The sequence below is a fragment of the Panthera leo genome, chromosome A2, assembly GCF_018350215.1.
Source record: "Panthera leo isolate Ple1 chromosome A2, P.leo_Ple1_pat1.1, whole genome shotgun sequence".
Taxonomy (NCBI): domain Eukaryota; kingdom Metazoa; phylum Chordata; class Mammalia; order Carnivora; family Felidae; genus Panthera; species Panthera leo.
Genome location: NC_056680.1, coordinates 9,443,730 through 9,460,243, shown reverse-complemented (window position 1 = coordinate 9,460,243; position 16,514 = coordinate 9,443,730). Strand labels below are relative to the sequence as shown.

Here is a 16,514-nt window from a genome sequence, read left to right as displayed (position 1 = left end):
TGATCTTGCGGTCCATGAGTTTGAGCCCCACAGCGGGCTCTGCACAGACAGCAGGGAGAAGTCTGAAAAGCTAACCAGTATGTGACGTGGTACTCAAAATCATTTGCAATCAGAAAGATGAAAATCAAAACAGCGAGTATTTCCGTGCACCTCTCGTAGTGGAAAAAGTCAGCAAGGTGGATCAGCCAAGGGTGGGCGGGATGTGGGGACAGAGGAGACTCCTGCCCCCACTCCTGCGGGTGTGGCCTGGGCGGCCCTGCGGAAGGTCATCATCCGTGCCAAGTGGAGTTAATTCAGACTCACCAGCAGCTACGCTCCCAGGCAGTCATCCCAGGGAGATTTTCACCAGGTCTGTGAGGGGCGGTGCAGGCTTATTCGCTACAGCACCATCCTGGGGCGGGGGGGGGGGGAGCTGGAGGCACCTGGTGTCCATCCCTGGGGACGGGAATATGGCGGATGTACCTACGGAGCCCCTAGACCGAGTGAGAGCTCCAGATGGCACGTCTAATGGACCACCCAGGATGGGGCTTAAAAACCTGGTTCTGGGTGAAAACAGGAAACAACAGAATATGCTTAACTTCGTGCCGTCAATGTAAGTTAAAAATATAAGCCCTCAAAATAAAGCACATGTTTTGCAAGAATGCACTCCAATAAGACCAAATTAAACATTATATTGGTTGTCTCTTGGGAGAGGCGAATGAAAGTAGGGTTTGGGGACACAAGGGAATGAATGAATGAGTGAACGAACGAACGAATGAATGAGTGAATGAGTGAATGGGCAAATGAACAGAGAGAGGGACAGTGCAAAGACCAAAGGTATAAATAAATATGCCATGAACTAAGGAGAGCAATTAACTTGACTCTCTCTGTTTGAAGATTTTTTTTTTTTTTAAGGAATTTTAGAAATACTTTTTCCAGGAGGAGGTAAAAGCCAAGTGATATAAAAATAAACCTGAAAAGGATTTGCACGATCTATGAATGGCAAGAATATAGACTGCACGGGAAGCAGTTATGCTCCTAAGTACCCATCTCAGGAAGATTTGACCCTGGCCGTGGGGGCAAGTGTTTCTTCTAACCTGAGGTCAGGGGTCCACAGCGGCCTCCATCTCTCTCCTGCTTTCTGACCATGCTAACACCTCCTGGTCACTCTCCTGTCCTCCGTCCCCTCCCTCTCAGCTAGTGACCTCACTCTTTACCAGGAGGTCTCTCCAGCCCCAGGGCCTTTGCACATGTTTCCCTCCTCACCCACCTGGCACCTAGTGGAAACAATGCGATGACCGTTGCCTTTGTTGGTGGGTTCCGGCATAACTTACCCCCAAGTAACACAAGAAGAAGAAAAATGATGAAGAAGACAAAAGCAACCATTTGTGTAGGACTTCCTAAATCCCAAGCACATCACATAAACCCCCGCACCTATCGGGGCAGGTATATTGTCATCCCCGTCGTACGGCCCAGGAAACTGAGGAACAGAAGAGTTGAGTGACTTACCCGAGGCCACACGGCTAGCGATCGGAGGAACCGGGATTTGAACCCAGGCCGCCTGGCTCTTATCCACTAGGAAAGATGGCTGTTGTCCGTCCACATGACAAGAAGTCTGGAGGCCGGGTGGCTGGTTGCAGGGTTGGCTCCACAGCCCAGGGATGTCCCCAAGGAGCCCTTTCTGTCTTTCCACTGTGGCGTCTTCTGTGGAAGGACTTTCCTGGCAACCTTTACCACTCATGGTCCCAAGATGGCCACCTTGTTCCAAGATGTCTACACAAAAGCATCCAGCCAAAGAAAAGGAGGGGTTGTCTCCTGCCATGCCACTTTTCTCAGGGGAAGAAAACTTCCCCCCCCGCCAGAAGCCTCCAACAGCCCCCAGCAGCCCCCTCAGGTCCTGTTAGATACATGACTGGCTCATTCGACCAGGGCTCCTGTGGAAAGGAATTCTGGGAAACAAGACTTCCTGTTGGGTATTTTCTGACTCTGATGGAAGACGCACTCCCCTGGCAAGGGAGGGCGTAGGATTGGCTGTTGGATAAACAGCCATCGTATCTTCCACAATCCTTTTCCTAGTTTAAGACAAGTCCTGTCTTCCACCCAGCCTTCTGTCTCTTCCAGAATATACTCTGTTATCATCAGGCTTTCCTACTTTTCACTTCCTCATTGTTTGTGCATGCAAGAAGCATTTAGTGAGCACCTGCTGTATGCCAGGCATAGTTTTAGGTACTGGGGATACAGCTGTGAACAAAACAGATATTGAAAATCCCCGCCCTAGTGGGGTGAAGCAAGACTAGCGCCATCCAGTGGAACGTTCTCCGGTGATGAAAATGCCACTGTCCCCATGGGGCTATAGAGCACTTACAAGCCCCCCCCTCTGCCGGCAAGACCCCCCAGTGACCTGATGCTCCTAATCCCTTGCACCCAACTCATCCCTGGGCTTCCCTGAAGACCAGTGACCTTGCCTTTCTCAAAACACTTTTGAACTTGACCCCCTAGGATGAACCTCCCTGCCGGGTCTCCACCCACCTCCGTGACTTCCTCTTTTTCACCAGTCTCCTTCCTCAACCACGAGTCTCTTAAAATGTTGCTCTTTCCCAACATTCCACTGGGGGCCCTTGGCTTCTTTCACTCTACCTCTGTACCACTCTAGGACATCTGGTCTACCATAACCCTGTTTCCCACCACTCTTTTCTCATTCAGACATTTATTGAGTACCTGCTAGGCCGTAAAAGGTGCTACACACACACGTGCACACACACACACACACACACACACACACACACACAACCTTTGTCTCTGTGGTGCTCACATTCTAGAAGGCGGGGGGGGGAATAATAAATACAGCTTAATAAACGATATAATCCTGGAGAGCAAAGAATCTCTTTAGCTAGAGGGGCCAGGGCCATCCTCTCTGAGAAGGCGAAATGTGACCTTTGAAGGACCTGAAGAGGGCGCCAGGCAAAGAGGGAGAGAGTTAAGGGGATGGGCATTTGCAGAAGAAATGGCCACTGTAACATTCTTGGGGTGGGAAGGAGCTTTTCCTGTGGGAGGAACAGAAGGTCGGGGTGGCCGGAGTGTGGGGGGATAGGTCAGTCCGTGGGCGTCAAGTGATGCTAGGTCTTGTGATCCCGGTAGAGTTTGGATTTTATGCTAAGCCTGATGGAAGCCAATGGAAGGTTTTAACGAGGGAGTCATAGCAACGGGCATCTCAAGCTCAACGTGTCCACAGCCCGGTCTTGATCTTCCTCCTAACCCACCATTTTGCAATCTCAGTTTCCCGCCACCCCATCCTTCGGGTATTTCAGGCCAAACCCTAGAGTCGTCTTGGATTCCTCTTGCTCCCATCCCACCACGCTTAATCCTTCCACCGGAAGCCCTGGCGGCTGCCATGTTGTTCTCCATAGCACTTCCCACCTTCTCACATACCCTATGTTTTCCCATTGTTTCTTTGTTCATGGCGGCATCCTTGGGCCCCTATAGTAGGTGCTCACTAAACCTTTGTTGAATGAGTGAATGGCCGTTGCCTAGTGGTTCCTTTAGAGCCAGGAAGCCATTCTTCCCTTCTGTCTTTCCCCCCATGGCCCCCACCCCATCCAACAAGCCGCAGGAGATGAAGAACCGGGGTTCTGGCGTGCTGGGGTCCTGGCTTTGAGGTCCTGCTCCAGGGTATGGACCTCCGTGCATTAGCAACTTCTCTGGGCTCTAGTTTCCTCTGGAAAATGGGGCTCATCCTACCAACTGCTGGAATGCAGAATTTGATGAGCCCAGGCAAGCTCCCTGATGCCCAGCAATCAATGGCAGCTATATTTAAATTGGGGCCTCCTTTGTACTCCCACTGCCTTTGTCCTAGTTCCAGCCCTCATTACGCCGGCCTGCTCTCACCGCTCCCTCCTCGCTCTGCCTCCATCACTGCCCATCTGTCCTGTCAGCTGTCAGCCCTGTCTCTACCACGCCAACCCTAATCACATCCCTCCCCTGCTCCGAAACCTTATATGACTCCCACTGTCCATACGATAAGGCCCACCTCCTCAGCCTCCAGTTCAGAGCCTCCGGCGCCAGCCCACCCATTTCTCCCCAGCAACATCCTGAATGAAACTTAGGCCTCCATAGAGCTTTCTTGGCCACAGAAGCCTTCTCCTCCGCCCTCCCCGCCTCCCCTCCTCATTCCTTCCCATCCTTCCAGGGCAGGGGGGGGGGGGGGAGGGTGGAAGAGTGCATTTTAGTTGCCAGTTAAGATTGCACGGGGCTGGAGGGAGGTCCGATGATCTGCATTTCTGAGGCTTGGACAGGTTAGGACAGAAGCCACACCGTGAGAAAGGCAGGGCTAGGGTTTCGGTCCAGATCGCAGGTTGTGTGTGCGGTGCTGCTTCCCCATTTTCCTGCAGCCTGGGGCTGCAGGGACTGGTGTTTGAACCTCACCCACTCGCAGGTTCATCTGGGGGCGGGGCTGAGCTCCTCTCCGGGCTCCCATTGGGTCCCGCGCTCAGCCCCGCCTAGACCGGCCGCGTCTCACCCGGAAGTGCGTCTCACCCGGAAGTGCAGTGGCCTCGTCCCCAGGTCCCAACTTCTGGCCTTGCCCCGCAGGGGGCTTCATGGTCATACAGGCCACATCCCATCTCTCCAGTGTTCGGAACCCTCTGTGGCTCCCGCGTCACTTGGAGAAGGAACCAGGTCCTCGCCACGGCCCACAGGGCCCTGTGTGATCGGCTGTCGCCGCCTCCCGCTGTCACCCTGGCTGGCTTGGCCTTCTCACCGGCGGCCTCACGCTTCTTCAGATGACCAAGCTAGTCCACACCAGCAGAGCCACACGCCTTGTTTGCTTTGGTTTTCTATGTTTGGTTGGGTTTTTTTTCCCTTCTCATTTATGTCTGAGTAGCTCGGCACGCTTCGTGCGCGCCAGGCGCCGTGCTGACCGCGCCACACGTATCAATTCAACGTCTCGTTAGTCCCTACGCCCCTTTGAGGTGTCGTCCGTACTGGGGTTACCCCTGTTGTACAAAAAGGGGAAACTGAGACACGGAGAGGAGTCCTGGCCTGTCCAAGGTCTCCCAGCTGGGAAATGGCAGAGCCGGGATTTGAACCCATGCAGGCTGGGCTGCTCAGACTGAACCACTTCTCCTGCCAGCTGGTAAAGAGCGCCGAGCCCCGAAGGGTCGGCCATTCTCCCGGGCCCCTCCCCCCAGACCTCCGGGCCTCCCCGTGATTCGTTCTGATGGCGAGTTGTGTAATATATGGAGCATCGCCCCGACCACGAGTGATGGGAAACTTTCGCCCCTCTCCGTCCGGCATTTACTCATGACCACCAACCATGCACCGACTCGGGGTCTTTGCAAATCACCTCTTATCCTATAAGGCAGGTACTGTTAACGCTGCTTTCCAGGTCCTGACCCCGAGGCCCAGCAAGCCCCGCACCTGTGGTCACCGAGCCAACAACTAACATCAAATCCCACTCCTGTCTGACCCTGAAACCCACCCTCTGTTTTCCGCTCTGGCTTCTTTCTTCCAGCATATTGGCGACCGTTGGGACGGAGTTTGACCTACGGACCCTGAGGGCAGTCCGAGTGCTGAGACCGCTCAAGCTGGTGTCTGGAATCCCAAGTGCGTGAGTTTCCAACCCTGGCAAGGGGTCTGCTCAGGGGGTCCCGGGAGTCCTCAGTTTCCCCTCCGCAGAGCATCTCAGAAGGGGCCCCCGAGTGCCTCCCAGCCTGTGTCAGGGCAACCTTCTCTTGGGGGAAGCTCCCCAAGGGACCCCCCCCCCCCCGCCCGCCCCCAGGAACCTGGCAGCCGGTCTGCTCCCATTCATTTATTGAGCACCTGCTATCTGTCCGGAGTCGTGTTGATGTTAGCTCAGTCAGTACTCACAGCTCTCCGCAGATGGGTCTCGGCAACATCTCCGTTTGACAGGTAGGGAAACTGAGGCTCAGAGCGGCCGAACCATTGGAGCAGTGTCACGTGGCTGAGAATGGCGGGACTGGGGCTTAGCAAGTGTGGCCCCAAGCCTGGCCAGTAATGCTCGTGGCAGTGGCGGTCACCACGTATCGAGCGCCCGCTGCCTACTGGACGCTAGGGACAGAACTTTCCATGCATCGAATGCCTTTCTTTGTCTTCACAGTCACCCAGGGAACCCATTTGACAGGTGACAAGGCTGAGGCTCAGGTTAAGTTATGCGCCTGAGCTCTGACAGCTTGACGGTGATGAGCTCCAAAGTCCATAGGCATCCGGTGCTGCTTTCTCCTTCTCTCAGGGTGCTTCCATTCCCCCCCCCCCACCTTTGGGGATGGCTGCAGTATTCAGGGTCAGAAGGAGGTTCAGCTGCAAAAAAAACCCAAAAAAAACAGGGCCGACCTTTTTTCTGTCCCACTGCCTCAGTTCGTCCTACCGCTAATAATTTGTTGTGTGCCAGGCACTGCTCTAAGTAGTTGCCATTTTTCAAATTCGTTTGCCCTCACCACAAGCCTGTGAGGTAGCTTCTCTCATTGGCACCCTCTCCCACCTCCTTGGCTCTTTCCGTCGGGTTCGTTGCCACCCAGATTTAAAGGGTAAGGTCTCCCCGATGACCACCAGCAGGGCCTTTTCGTGGAAAGAAGGCACGTCTTCTGAAGCGTCTGCAGGATTCCGGGAGCTGCCTGCATTGCATTGAGTCAGGGATCATCCCCAAGCTAACGCTAATAAGGGTTTCTATTAATCACCACCTACGATGGTGCTTTGGCAGCTAGGAGCTCCCTCCTTCAATCCTGAGAGGGCGGTGCTCTCCCAGTCCCCGTTTACAGATGGAGAGACCAAGGTTCAGGACGGTGACCTGCCTTGGTGAAGGTCACATGGCCGGGGTCGTTGGCGAGGTCGGGGCCCCTCGATGCAGGCTTAGCGAGGTGCTCAGATGGGCCCTGCCTTATCTGGAGGGGGCTGTCAGGAGACAGAGAATGAGGACAGCGGGATGGAACGGGAAAGATGCCCAGCAAGGATGCAGTCTCAGCCTGATCTCGTGGAAAGCTCTAGACTGTGAGTAGCCCCCTAGGTATCCTCCAACCTGAGGCAAAGAGACTGCTTGCTGGCCTTCTGTACCTCTCTGGTCACTTGCCGGGGGTGGGAGGCGGGGAGGCAGCAGCCGCCTGGTTGAGGCCGCTGTTGATAACCGAGTTGTACAAAGAGGAGGGGCAGCTGGGAGCCCCTAGCGGCTGGCAGGTGGGTGCAGGGTATCTGGCCCGGGGACTAACGCCACCCAGTGTTTGGAGCCTTACCCACCCTGCCAGGCGGGTGGAAGAACATCGCTCTTCCATTTCGGACCCCCGTGGTTTCCCCCCACCAGGAGGTGCTAATCGTGAGCCACGCGGAGTTCGGCTAATCAAGAAGCAAGGCCTCAGGCTTTTTGTTCGGACCCTCGTTTTCACCGTAGACTTCCCTGACCGCACGGTGGCCGCAAACCTAGGATCTGACATCCCTCAGGCCTGGGCTTAAACCCTGGCTCTGTTATTGCTAATGCCCTGGGATGAAATCACCTCTCTCGGTCTCGCCTCCCACCTCTGCGAAATGGGGCTACGTGTGCGCCCACATCAAGGGCTGGGGGTACAAGCCGGTGAAATCATGTCTGGTTTCCCCGGGACCGGAACTAGGACATTGATTGCTTTCCCCGAGTAGAGGTGGGGCTAACCTAACTGCAGCCTTTGCATGAATTAGGAAAAGACGCCCCCTCTCGGTGGGAAGAATTAAGAAAAGGCTCCCCTCTCTGGGTGAAGGCCGCCCTACACTTAGGAGGACGGCTCCGAAAGCAACCAGTCTCCACGCCTGTCTTGCCTAAAAGGTCATCAGATGACCCAGCATGTGTCAAATACTTCAAAAATACTTTAAAGTGAAAAGTGCCCTCACATACTGGGAGGGATTCTTCCCATTGGATAACAAACAGCCTTGTCACCCCACCCTCAGCTTCGCGTGTGCTCGGGGTGCCTGGGGTTTGGGGTGCTCGCTCATGGAGCTGTGGGGCTCTCTCTGTGTCTCCCCAGGTTTACAAGTCGTCCTGAAGTCGATCATGAAGGCAATGATCCCCCTGCTGCAGATTGGCCTCCTCCTGTTTTTTGCAATTCTTATTTTTGCAATCATAGGGTTAGAATTTTATATGGGAAAATTTCATACCACCTGCTTTGAAGAGGGGACAGGTAGGTCCAAGCAGCATGATGTTACTTTCCCAAGCTTCCTCCCTTGGGGACGAGCTCCCGGAAGGGAGATGCAGGGTTTTGCTTCTTTTTCCGGGCAGCTGGGAGAGCTTGCTTCCGAAGTGCTGCAGGCAGAGCGAGGGGGGGGGGGTGAAATAGCCCTCGAGGTCTCGGTAGTTCTAGGGCCTTGCGTTGGGGTCCCCGGATGGCGTTCCCCCGCTGTCTACACACACGGGGACCCGGTAGCTTCCAGATCCATTTTCAGTGACGTTTCCTGCTCTCCAAACCCTTTTGCTCCCTGAAGCCCAAGTACCAAACGGAATCGGATAAGGAGAGAAGCCTGTATGTCAGTTTGGGGGCCACTGGCCATCTTGGTGCAGACGGGCCCATCGGCAGGGCTGGTCACGGGGCGAGGGGACCACGAATTCATGGGGTGGACAGAGAGGACGGTGACGCTGAGGGGGAGTCCCTGTCAGAAAAGAAAGAGGTTTCAGGCCTGTCTTGCTGGGTGGGCAGAGGGATCTGGCCGGGAGTGGCTCCCCACCGGCCATCTCCTCCTGGTGACCCCCAAGAGGCAGAGCCCTGGCCCTGGGCCGCCCCACGGGGGACGGAAAACGTGTGTTCAAGATGTGCTTTCTCCTTCCTCCTTTTTCTCTTGCTTCTCCTGACTCCTTCTCTCCTGGGCTTGTGAAGTTTGCTCAATATGGGATGTCCTAATTATTTCTTTCCCCGATGAAGAAGGTGTTAATTGAGGCAGAGCTATTTTTGCGCCTGGCCTCGTCACCCCGGGCGGAAATGCAGGAGGGAGAGATACAGGGCAGGGCCCCTCGGAAAAGTCAGCCGAGAGCAGAGAAACCAGGACTCCTGGATCCTAAGTGTTGAGGTTTTATTGGGTTTTTCTTTCTTTTCTTTCTTTCTTTCTTTCTTTCTTTCTTTCTTTCTTTCTTCTTTCCTTCCTTCCTTCCTTCCTTCCTTCCTTCCTTCCTTCCTTCCTTCCTTCCTTCCTTTTTCTCTCCAGCCAAGCAGACACAACTGGCTTGGGCCTAGGTGGGGTTGTGAGGGGGCAGATGTGGGTGGGGCAGCTGCGGGGTGGGTAGGAAGCCCCGATTTAGGAGGATAACTGAAAAGCTCGCGATTAAAAATATAAGGCGTGTGAGTAAGAGACCGATATAGACAGACACCCAGGCAGCAGGTTAATTTTAAAATATATTTATAACCAAATTCCTCAGACTCTCCGGACGGTTGCTTTTCTAGAAGCAGCCCTCAGAGTGTTTCGTGATGGGGGGCAGGGGGAGGGGGGACGGAAGGCTGGGTGGGGGGGGTGGGAACGAAATCAAGAGCACCACGATGCAAACTTGCTAAAGAGAGTCAGGTTTCCAGCTGCACTCTTTTGTCATCGGGAACCCGGTTCCTGCACACCCAGAACTGTGCTCAGCCCTCCGGGAAATGCAAAGGTAAAGTGGAGGGCTTCCTGATTTCCAACAGCTTCCAGACAAGACTCCTCGTCTGCCACCAGCTCGTAGCAGTGAAGCCTGATGCGTGCTCTGATCTCCCCACCCTCGGCAAACATGAACGAACCTTCCGGAGCCATTGAAGGGAAGGCGGGACCGGCGTTCTCTGGCTGACGCAGGGGGCCGCACGGGGGTGGGAACTGAGCCCGATGTGGTCGCAGGGTGGAGACAGAGAAGGTTCTGGACAGAGGCGGCCTTCCCAACCAACAGCGGTTCTCATCTGCTATAGGAACCTGTGCATTTCCCCTCTCCCTGCTCTTAGCCTTTTGTTCAGAAGATTTTGCCTTCCAACCTGTATTTATTAAATCGCAGCCCCTGTCCCAAGTACAGCGTGAATGAGGGAGGCATGTGCAGCCAGTTAAACGAGCGGCCAGTGTGGTCAGTGCTTCTCAAGCACTGAGTGTCACTTCCCAGAGTGGCAGGTGTCTCTTTGCATGACCTTCAACTGGAGTTTCAAAGGCCAATAAAATTCACACATTCCATCGTTTATTTCTCTCTGCTGCGTGCTGAGTGGAGGTTGGCATTCGTGCCCGTAGCACATACATTGAGATACATTTTTGTTTGGTGGAGAGCTTGAGTTTGCACACTGGGCTGCTTTCCTGGCGGACAATGTCGCTCTCTGAAATCCTTCAAAAGTGCGACTCACTGAACAGGACCCTCTCGTACCTGCTACTCTGGTCCAGTGGGGACACACCCAGGTCGTTCTGTGCTCCCGTGTGCTCCTGGGGTCTCGCCCTCAATCCCTTGGAATTCAGACCCCAGCTCGGGCGCCCAGCCCAACCTCGCCACGAAGCTGTCGTTGGTTGTCTGCGAAAGCAGCATCTGTTGGCAAGTGTCTCTTTCCTTGTGGCATTTTTACAATCTGCCTCTTGCCGTTTGGGGAGAAAACTTAGCGCCTGTGCCTAAGGGTAAGTAAGTACTATGTGTACTGGCCTTCCTCGCCCCCAGAACAGCTCCCTGTGCCTAGTACATCTAAAAAAAAAAAAGAAAGAAAGAAAGAAAGAAAGAAAGAAAGAAAGAAAGAAAGAAAGAAAGAAAGAAAGAAAGAAAAAGAAGAAGGAGGAGGAGAAAAGTGAAGAGAGGAGAGAAGAGAAAAGGAAATGGAAAAAGAAGAGAAGAGAAAAAAATCAGGCTACAGAATAACAGCATAACACGACTGACATATTTGTCCTAATGGAAGTCTGGAGGACACAGCACCCAACCACGGCACAAAGCACACAGCATATTCACCAAAACTGGCTGTATTCGGGAACATAGAGCACATCTCAACAGATTTTGAAGGACTGAATTATACAGAACATATCCTCTGACCACAGTGTAATTAAGCTGGAAATTGGTAACAAAAGAATAACTCAGAAAGTGTTTGGAAATCAAGAGACCTGCTTCTTATTTGTGGATGACATGATAGGGTATCTGAGATTTGCTTTAAAAAAATATTCTAGTGGCAAGGCAAAGTGTGGGGAGGGGATACGGATGAAGCAAGATTAACCCTGAGTTGATAAGTGTTAAAGTTGATGATAGGTACATGGGGATTCATTATACTATTCTATTTTTATATATCTGACTTAAAAAAAAGTATCTTGGTTATCTATGGGTCAAAGAATATTTTACTTGTGCAATAATGACAATAATGCATGACAGATTTTGTGGGATGCAGCTAAAGCTGCACTCAGAGGGCAATTTGTAGCCTTAAAGAAAGGGAATGCATCGCGAAAGTTTGGGCAATGCACAGGAAAAAATAATAAAGCTTAGAGAAGAAATTCCTAAAACAGACACCAATGACTAGATCAACAAAGCCAAACTTAAAAAACAAACGTTGATAAATTCATTCCAATAGTCTTTGTTTTTGCAACAGCATTGAATCTTTACAGCCCCTATTTCTCAGAGTTGATTTTCCCAGCCCCTTCCCCTGATTTTTCTCCTCTTCTCTTTCATAGATGACATTCAGGGTGAGTCTCCGGCTCCGTGTGGGACAGAGGAACCCGCCCGCACCTGCCCCAATGGGACCAAATGTCAGCCCTACTGGGAAGGGCCCAACAATGGGATCACTCAGTTCGACAACATCCTATTTGCAGTGCTGACTGTTTTCCAGTGCATCACCATGGAAGGGTGGACTGACCTCCTCTACAACGTAAGTGATGCAAATTTGGGGGCAGGTGGCCCTCCTGGACCAGCCAATTCCTGAGGCTGCATTGGAGGGACTCTGAACCAGAGAGGGAGGGGAGGTGCAGGTGCCCAGAACTTTAAGTAGAGGAGGCCCCTCAGGACGTGGAAATCCAGAAGGCACACCGATGCTGAATAAGTTTTCACTGTGCAAGTGTTTAAATATAATTTTAGATTTTTTTTAATATGTAAAGCTTGTGTGATTCAAAAACCAACATGGATAAAAAAAGTAATATCCTTGGATCTGTACAAAGGGGCTCTGTGCTGGGACCTTCGCTGGCCCTCTGCCAGCCATGCCCCTCCCCGTAGGGTGAGGCATCCCCGGGGCTCAGGGGACATGTCTACCAGGAACTGGCACCACTTACCCCACTTTCTAGACCCCACTCTTGGATCATCTGGGATTCTGGAATTTTCTGATTCCATGGACTTGCAGTGAGATTCTCCCGTGGGTCTGTTGTCCAACGGTGCCACATGTTCTGGAGGCATCTGTTGGCACAAATGTGGCTGGAGCTTAGACTAATGCAAGCAGAAATGCCCATGCATCTATGCATGAAGCCCCCTTCCCCTGGGCCAGACAGAGCCGTGCGTGGCCAGGGAGCAAGGCTGGCTTTGCTCACGTCGTGATCCAGTGCAGACATCTAGGTTCTAAATTGACCTTCCTAGTGCTTATGAAAGTATGTTTACAAAGGAGAGGCATAGAGCATATTTTATTTAGTAGCTTTTAAATATTTACAAGAGTATATGGGCCTCCGTCAGTACTCTTGTCCAAAATCTTGAAAATGTTAGAGACACATCCAAGGAGGTGTATGCTCCTGTCTGCCCCACTTCTGTCCTGTTGCCTATCCCCCCACGATGTGCAACCCCTTTACTTCCCTGGTCTATGCTTTCAGTGTTACTTATGCAAATGTAAGTGTCATCGAATCCACATTCTCCCCCCTCTTTCTTACTCCAAAGTGTAGCGTTCTATACGCACTGTTGTGTTCTGTGATTCCCCCCCCCCCCCCCCCGTAACAACATATCCTGGAGATCTTTCCGTGGCAGGACACGTCCTCATTCTTTTGTACAGCTGCATAGTGCTCCATTGTCGGGCGGGCCATGGTTTATTTGATCGGTTCCCCAGAGATAAATGTTTCAGTGGTCTCCCCGCCCTCTGTCCCTGAGCTCCGTGCTGCCCTGAGCTCTGCCACATGCATGTCTCTTCACCCTTGTGCAGATACAGCTGGGGTCGGTGGTGTCCCTTCCCGGAAGTGGGATCACTGGGTCAACGGCTACAATGCCCTTGTAATTTTGATATTTGGGGGTGCAGGTTTTAGAGGCCCCTCCGCCCTAAACAGAGCACACCCTCCTCTCACCCTCCTGTGCAGGTGAGAGGCCCCCCCACCGCCCCAGGCCAGTCGCCTGTCAGCAGCTGGAGATGTGTGGAGTCGGGGATTCAGGATCAAACACGAGGATGCCACGGGTGTAGCCACCCCGCGGGGCATCCTGGGGCTGCTCCGCACGCATCCCTCTGCTGACTCACAGAAGCGTCCTCTCCGCCTGCCCTGAGTGCTGAAATTGCCAGTGAAGGCTCTGCCCATAGGAGTCCTGGCTTGGCCTGCTGGGGAAGCAATCCCAGAGGGCTTCCTCCTGTGTACAGGGTTGCCGAACTCTCCTCTTGGTCCCGGTTCATGTTTCTTAAGGAAGTTTCCCCTTGGCGGGTGGAGGGAGATCTACAGGAACCCATCCTTCGGATCAGTGGCTCCTTTTAGGGTGGGGTGGAGAGTGCCGCCCGGGACAGGATGGCACAAGTGCCGTGGACAGTTGTGCGTGTCACACACTGCACATGTCACCGCATCACAGGAGTGTAATTTGTATCATAGGCGACACCAATGTCTGCCACGATTCTAGTTTTCGACAAAAGTAAAGGATGGAGGAAAGACACATGGTGTTCTAATTTGCATGAAGACCTTGTCTGAGCACAGCCTCCCTAGGAACAGACTTCAGATCTGGGAGATGTTCAGTCACTCTCTTGGGCCTCACTGGCAGACACCCTGGACAAAAGGTTACACCCACTTGGCAAAAGTTTGCGGGGGGGGCTTTTATGGGGCTCTAGGTCTTTGCAAGCATGGTGAAAGAGGGGGGGCTTCAGGGGAAATGAACCCTCCTGGAAGTGAAACAGCTGGGAGCCAGGAAGGTTAAGGGAAGCCGGGCAGAGAAAGGGACTGGGGAGCAGAAGCTAAGAAAATTGTGAACACGGGCAAGGGTTTGTGTCGTGGGGTCAGGCATCCGGAGAAGACGTCCAGAGTTTCAGGGGAAGACACTGGGGATGTGCTTGGTGGTGGGAGGAGAAGTGTGAGCGCGACCACAGACTTCCAGAAGATTCTCTAGTCCTAAGCACCATCGTTGGAAGGGATGTTTGTCCTGGAAGCTTAGAGCTGAGCCGCCTTGGGGAAGCGGTGAGAGCACAGAGTCAGAGGCACCAGACTGCCTGGGTTCCCATCCTGGCTCCCCCCCCGCCTTTCCTTGCTGTGCAACCTTGGGCAAGTCACTTGGCCTCCCTGTGCCTCACTTCCGCGTGTGCAATATGAACAGAAGCACAGTCCTACCTCACAGGGAAGGAGGACTGGGTGAGGTGGGCGCCTGTGAAGTGCTTACAACCGTGCCTGGTCTGCGTAGGCCGAACCCTCCCCGCCCCTGGTGGACACTCCTTTCAGAAACATTTTCAGAATTTTACCCCGTAAAAAACTCCAGCAGCACCTGAGGCAGAGGAGTGAGCTGTGGGGTCCCACTTTATTCCCCACCCTCACCCCACTGGTAGCTGCCACTAACTCAGAGTAGCCTTCTGGAACTTTCCATGCACTTACATCCCGCTGTCGTAGAAACCCCAGCAGTGATCTGGTACCACAAAGTGGTGGCTGAAACAGCAGACGTTCATTGTCTTGCGGTCTGGGTGCCAGAAATCCCACATCGAGGCCTAGGCAGGGCCAGGCTCCCTCCGAAGGCTGTGGGGGAGGATCCTTCTTGGCCTCTTCCAGCTTCTAGTAGCTGCCAACGGCCCTTGGCATTCCGTACAGCCACCGGAGCCCCTCGTCGCCAGAGGCAGGGACTAAGGTGGCCGTCGTTGAGTTTCTGCCGCTGAGGACAGAGCAGTTGATTTTTCCAGGTCCATCTGGGCTCTCCTTTTACGTGCTGCCTTCGGCCAGCCCTGCCCAGCCCTAGGACACCCCCCTCAGTCCATCCAGCCACAGGCAGCCACAGTGTCTGGAATCTTTCAGACACACATGCTCCAAGCGTCTTAGGATTGATGGGCGCAGATGCCGAGGGGACGTCGCCTGCCTGGGTGGGCACTCCCAATAGCTCGCTTCTTTTCTCAGTGTCCTTGAAATCCAGCCGTGAGTTCAGTAACTGTTGAGCACCTACTGTGCGCTGGGCAATGGGCAGGTGACTGGGGACCCAGCACAAGAAGACAAAAATCAACCCACTCTCATAAGGGAGACAGACACAGGCAAACACGACAGATAAGGAGCTGGTCCTAAAGTGGGAGGTAGACCGCAAACGAAGGCAGAAGGCGGGCCGTGGCGACGTGCCCTATGAGGACGGAAGCAGCACAAGGGGAAGGCGGGGCTGGTCTAGGTCAGGCAGTCAGGGAGGGCTCCTCAGAGGAAGGGACACGTCCCCAAAGGAGCAGAGCACCAGGCAGCTATTTGTGCGAGAGCATTCGCGGCAGAGGGAACAGCAGCCGCTGACCTGCACGGCGTGTTCGGCCCTCCTCCAGGTTTCCCCAGCGACGACTGGTTTCGTTTCTTTGCCGCGTGGCTTCCTGGTTAAAGCGCCTTTCAGAAAAAGCCTAACCTCCACTGATCAGCAGTGCTGTCAAAGGTTTATATCGGGATGTGCATCTCAGCGCTACTTATAAAAATAGAACAGAGCTGGAAGCAAGCGGTTAAATGCCGTATGGTCCCTTTGTATGAGGGAATATTACGCCGTCATTAAAAAGCATCTGTTGGGAGAATATTTAAGGATGCAGGGAAATGCTCACTGTCTGATGATGAGTAGGGGGGAGTTGATTTTCTTTAAAAAATTTTTTTTTAACATTTATTTATTTTTGAAAGGCAGAGAGAGACAGAGCGCGAACGGGGAAAGGGGCAGAGAGAGAGGGAGACACAGAATCCGAAGCAGGCTCCGGGCTCTGAGCCGTCAGCCCAGAGCCCGACGCGGGGCTCAAACTCACAGACTCTGAGCCGAAGTCGGACGCTCAACCGACTGAGCCACCCAGGCACCCCCGGGAAGTCGATTTTCTGGAAAGCATGCAGGCAGTGCGCCTGGGTGGCTCAGCCGGTTAAGCAGCTGACCTGATTTCGGCTCAGGTCATGATCTCACAGTTGGCGAGTTTGAGCCCCGAGCCGGGCTCTGCGCTGAGAGCGTGAAGCCTGTTTAGGACTCTCTGTCTCCCGCTCTCTCTGCCCCTCCCCTACTCGCACGTGCTCTCTCTCAGAAATAAATAAAACGTTGTTTAAAAAAAGAATCAAGGTGAGGTAAACCTTATGTCTTAGCTCAGGCTACCGTTACAAACAGCACAGAGCAGGTGGCTTAAACAACGGAAGTTTTTTTTCTCACAATTCCGAAGACGGGAAGTCTGAGACCAGGGTGCTCTGAGCTCAAGCGTGTGCGTTTGAAAATAGAAGTTAGGAAGAAGAGACTGGAAAACACTGCCAAGATGGCCTCTAGGATT

At 53.3% G+C, this 16,514-nt stretch overlaps 1 protein-coding gene across 1 annotated transcript in view; it reads left to right on the top strand.

Annotated features, from left to right (window-relative positions):
- Positions 1–449: 449 nt before the first annotated feature.
- The window catches only part of CACNA1A (calcium voltage-gated channel subunit alpha1 A), a 106,859-nt gene continuing 90,794 nt past the window's right edge, over positions 450–16,514 (top strand). The window contains 4 exon segments of the mRNA XM_042927282.1: positions 450–592; positions 5,489–5,580; positions 7,980–8,132; positions 11,578–11,771. Coding sequence (XP_042783216.1) covers positions 450–592; positions 5,489–5,580; positions 7,980–8,132; positions 11,578–11,771 — 582 coding nt within the window.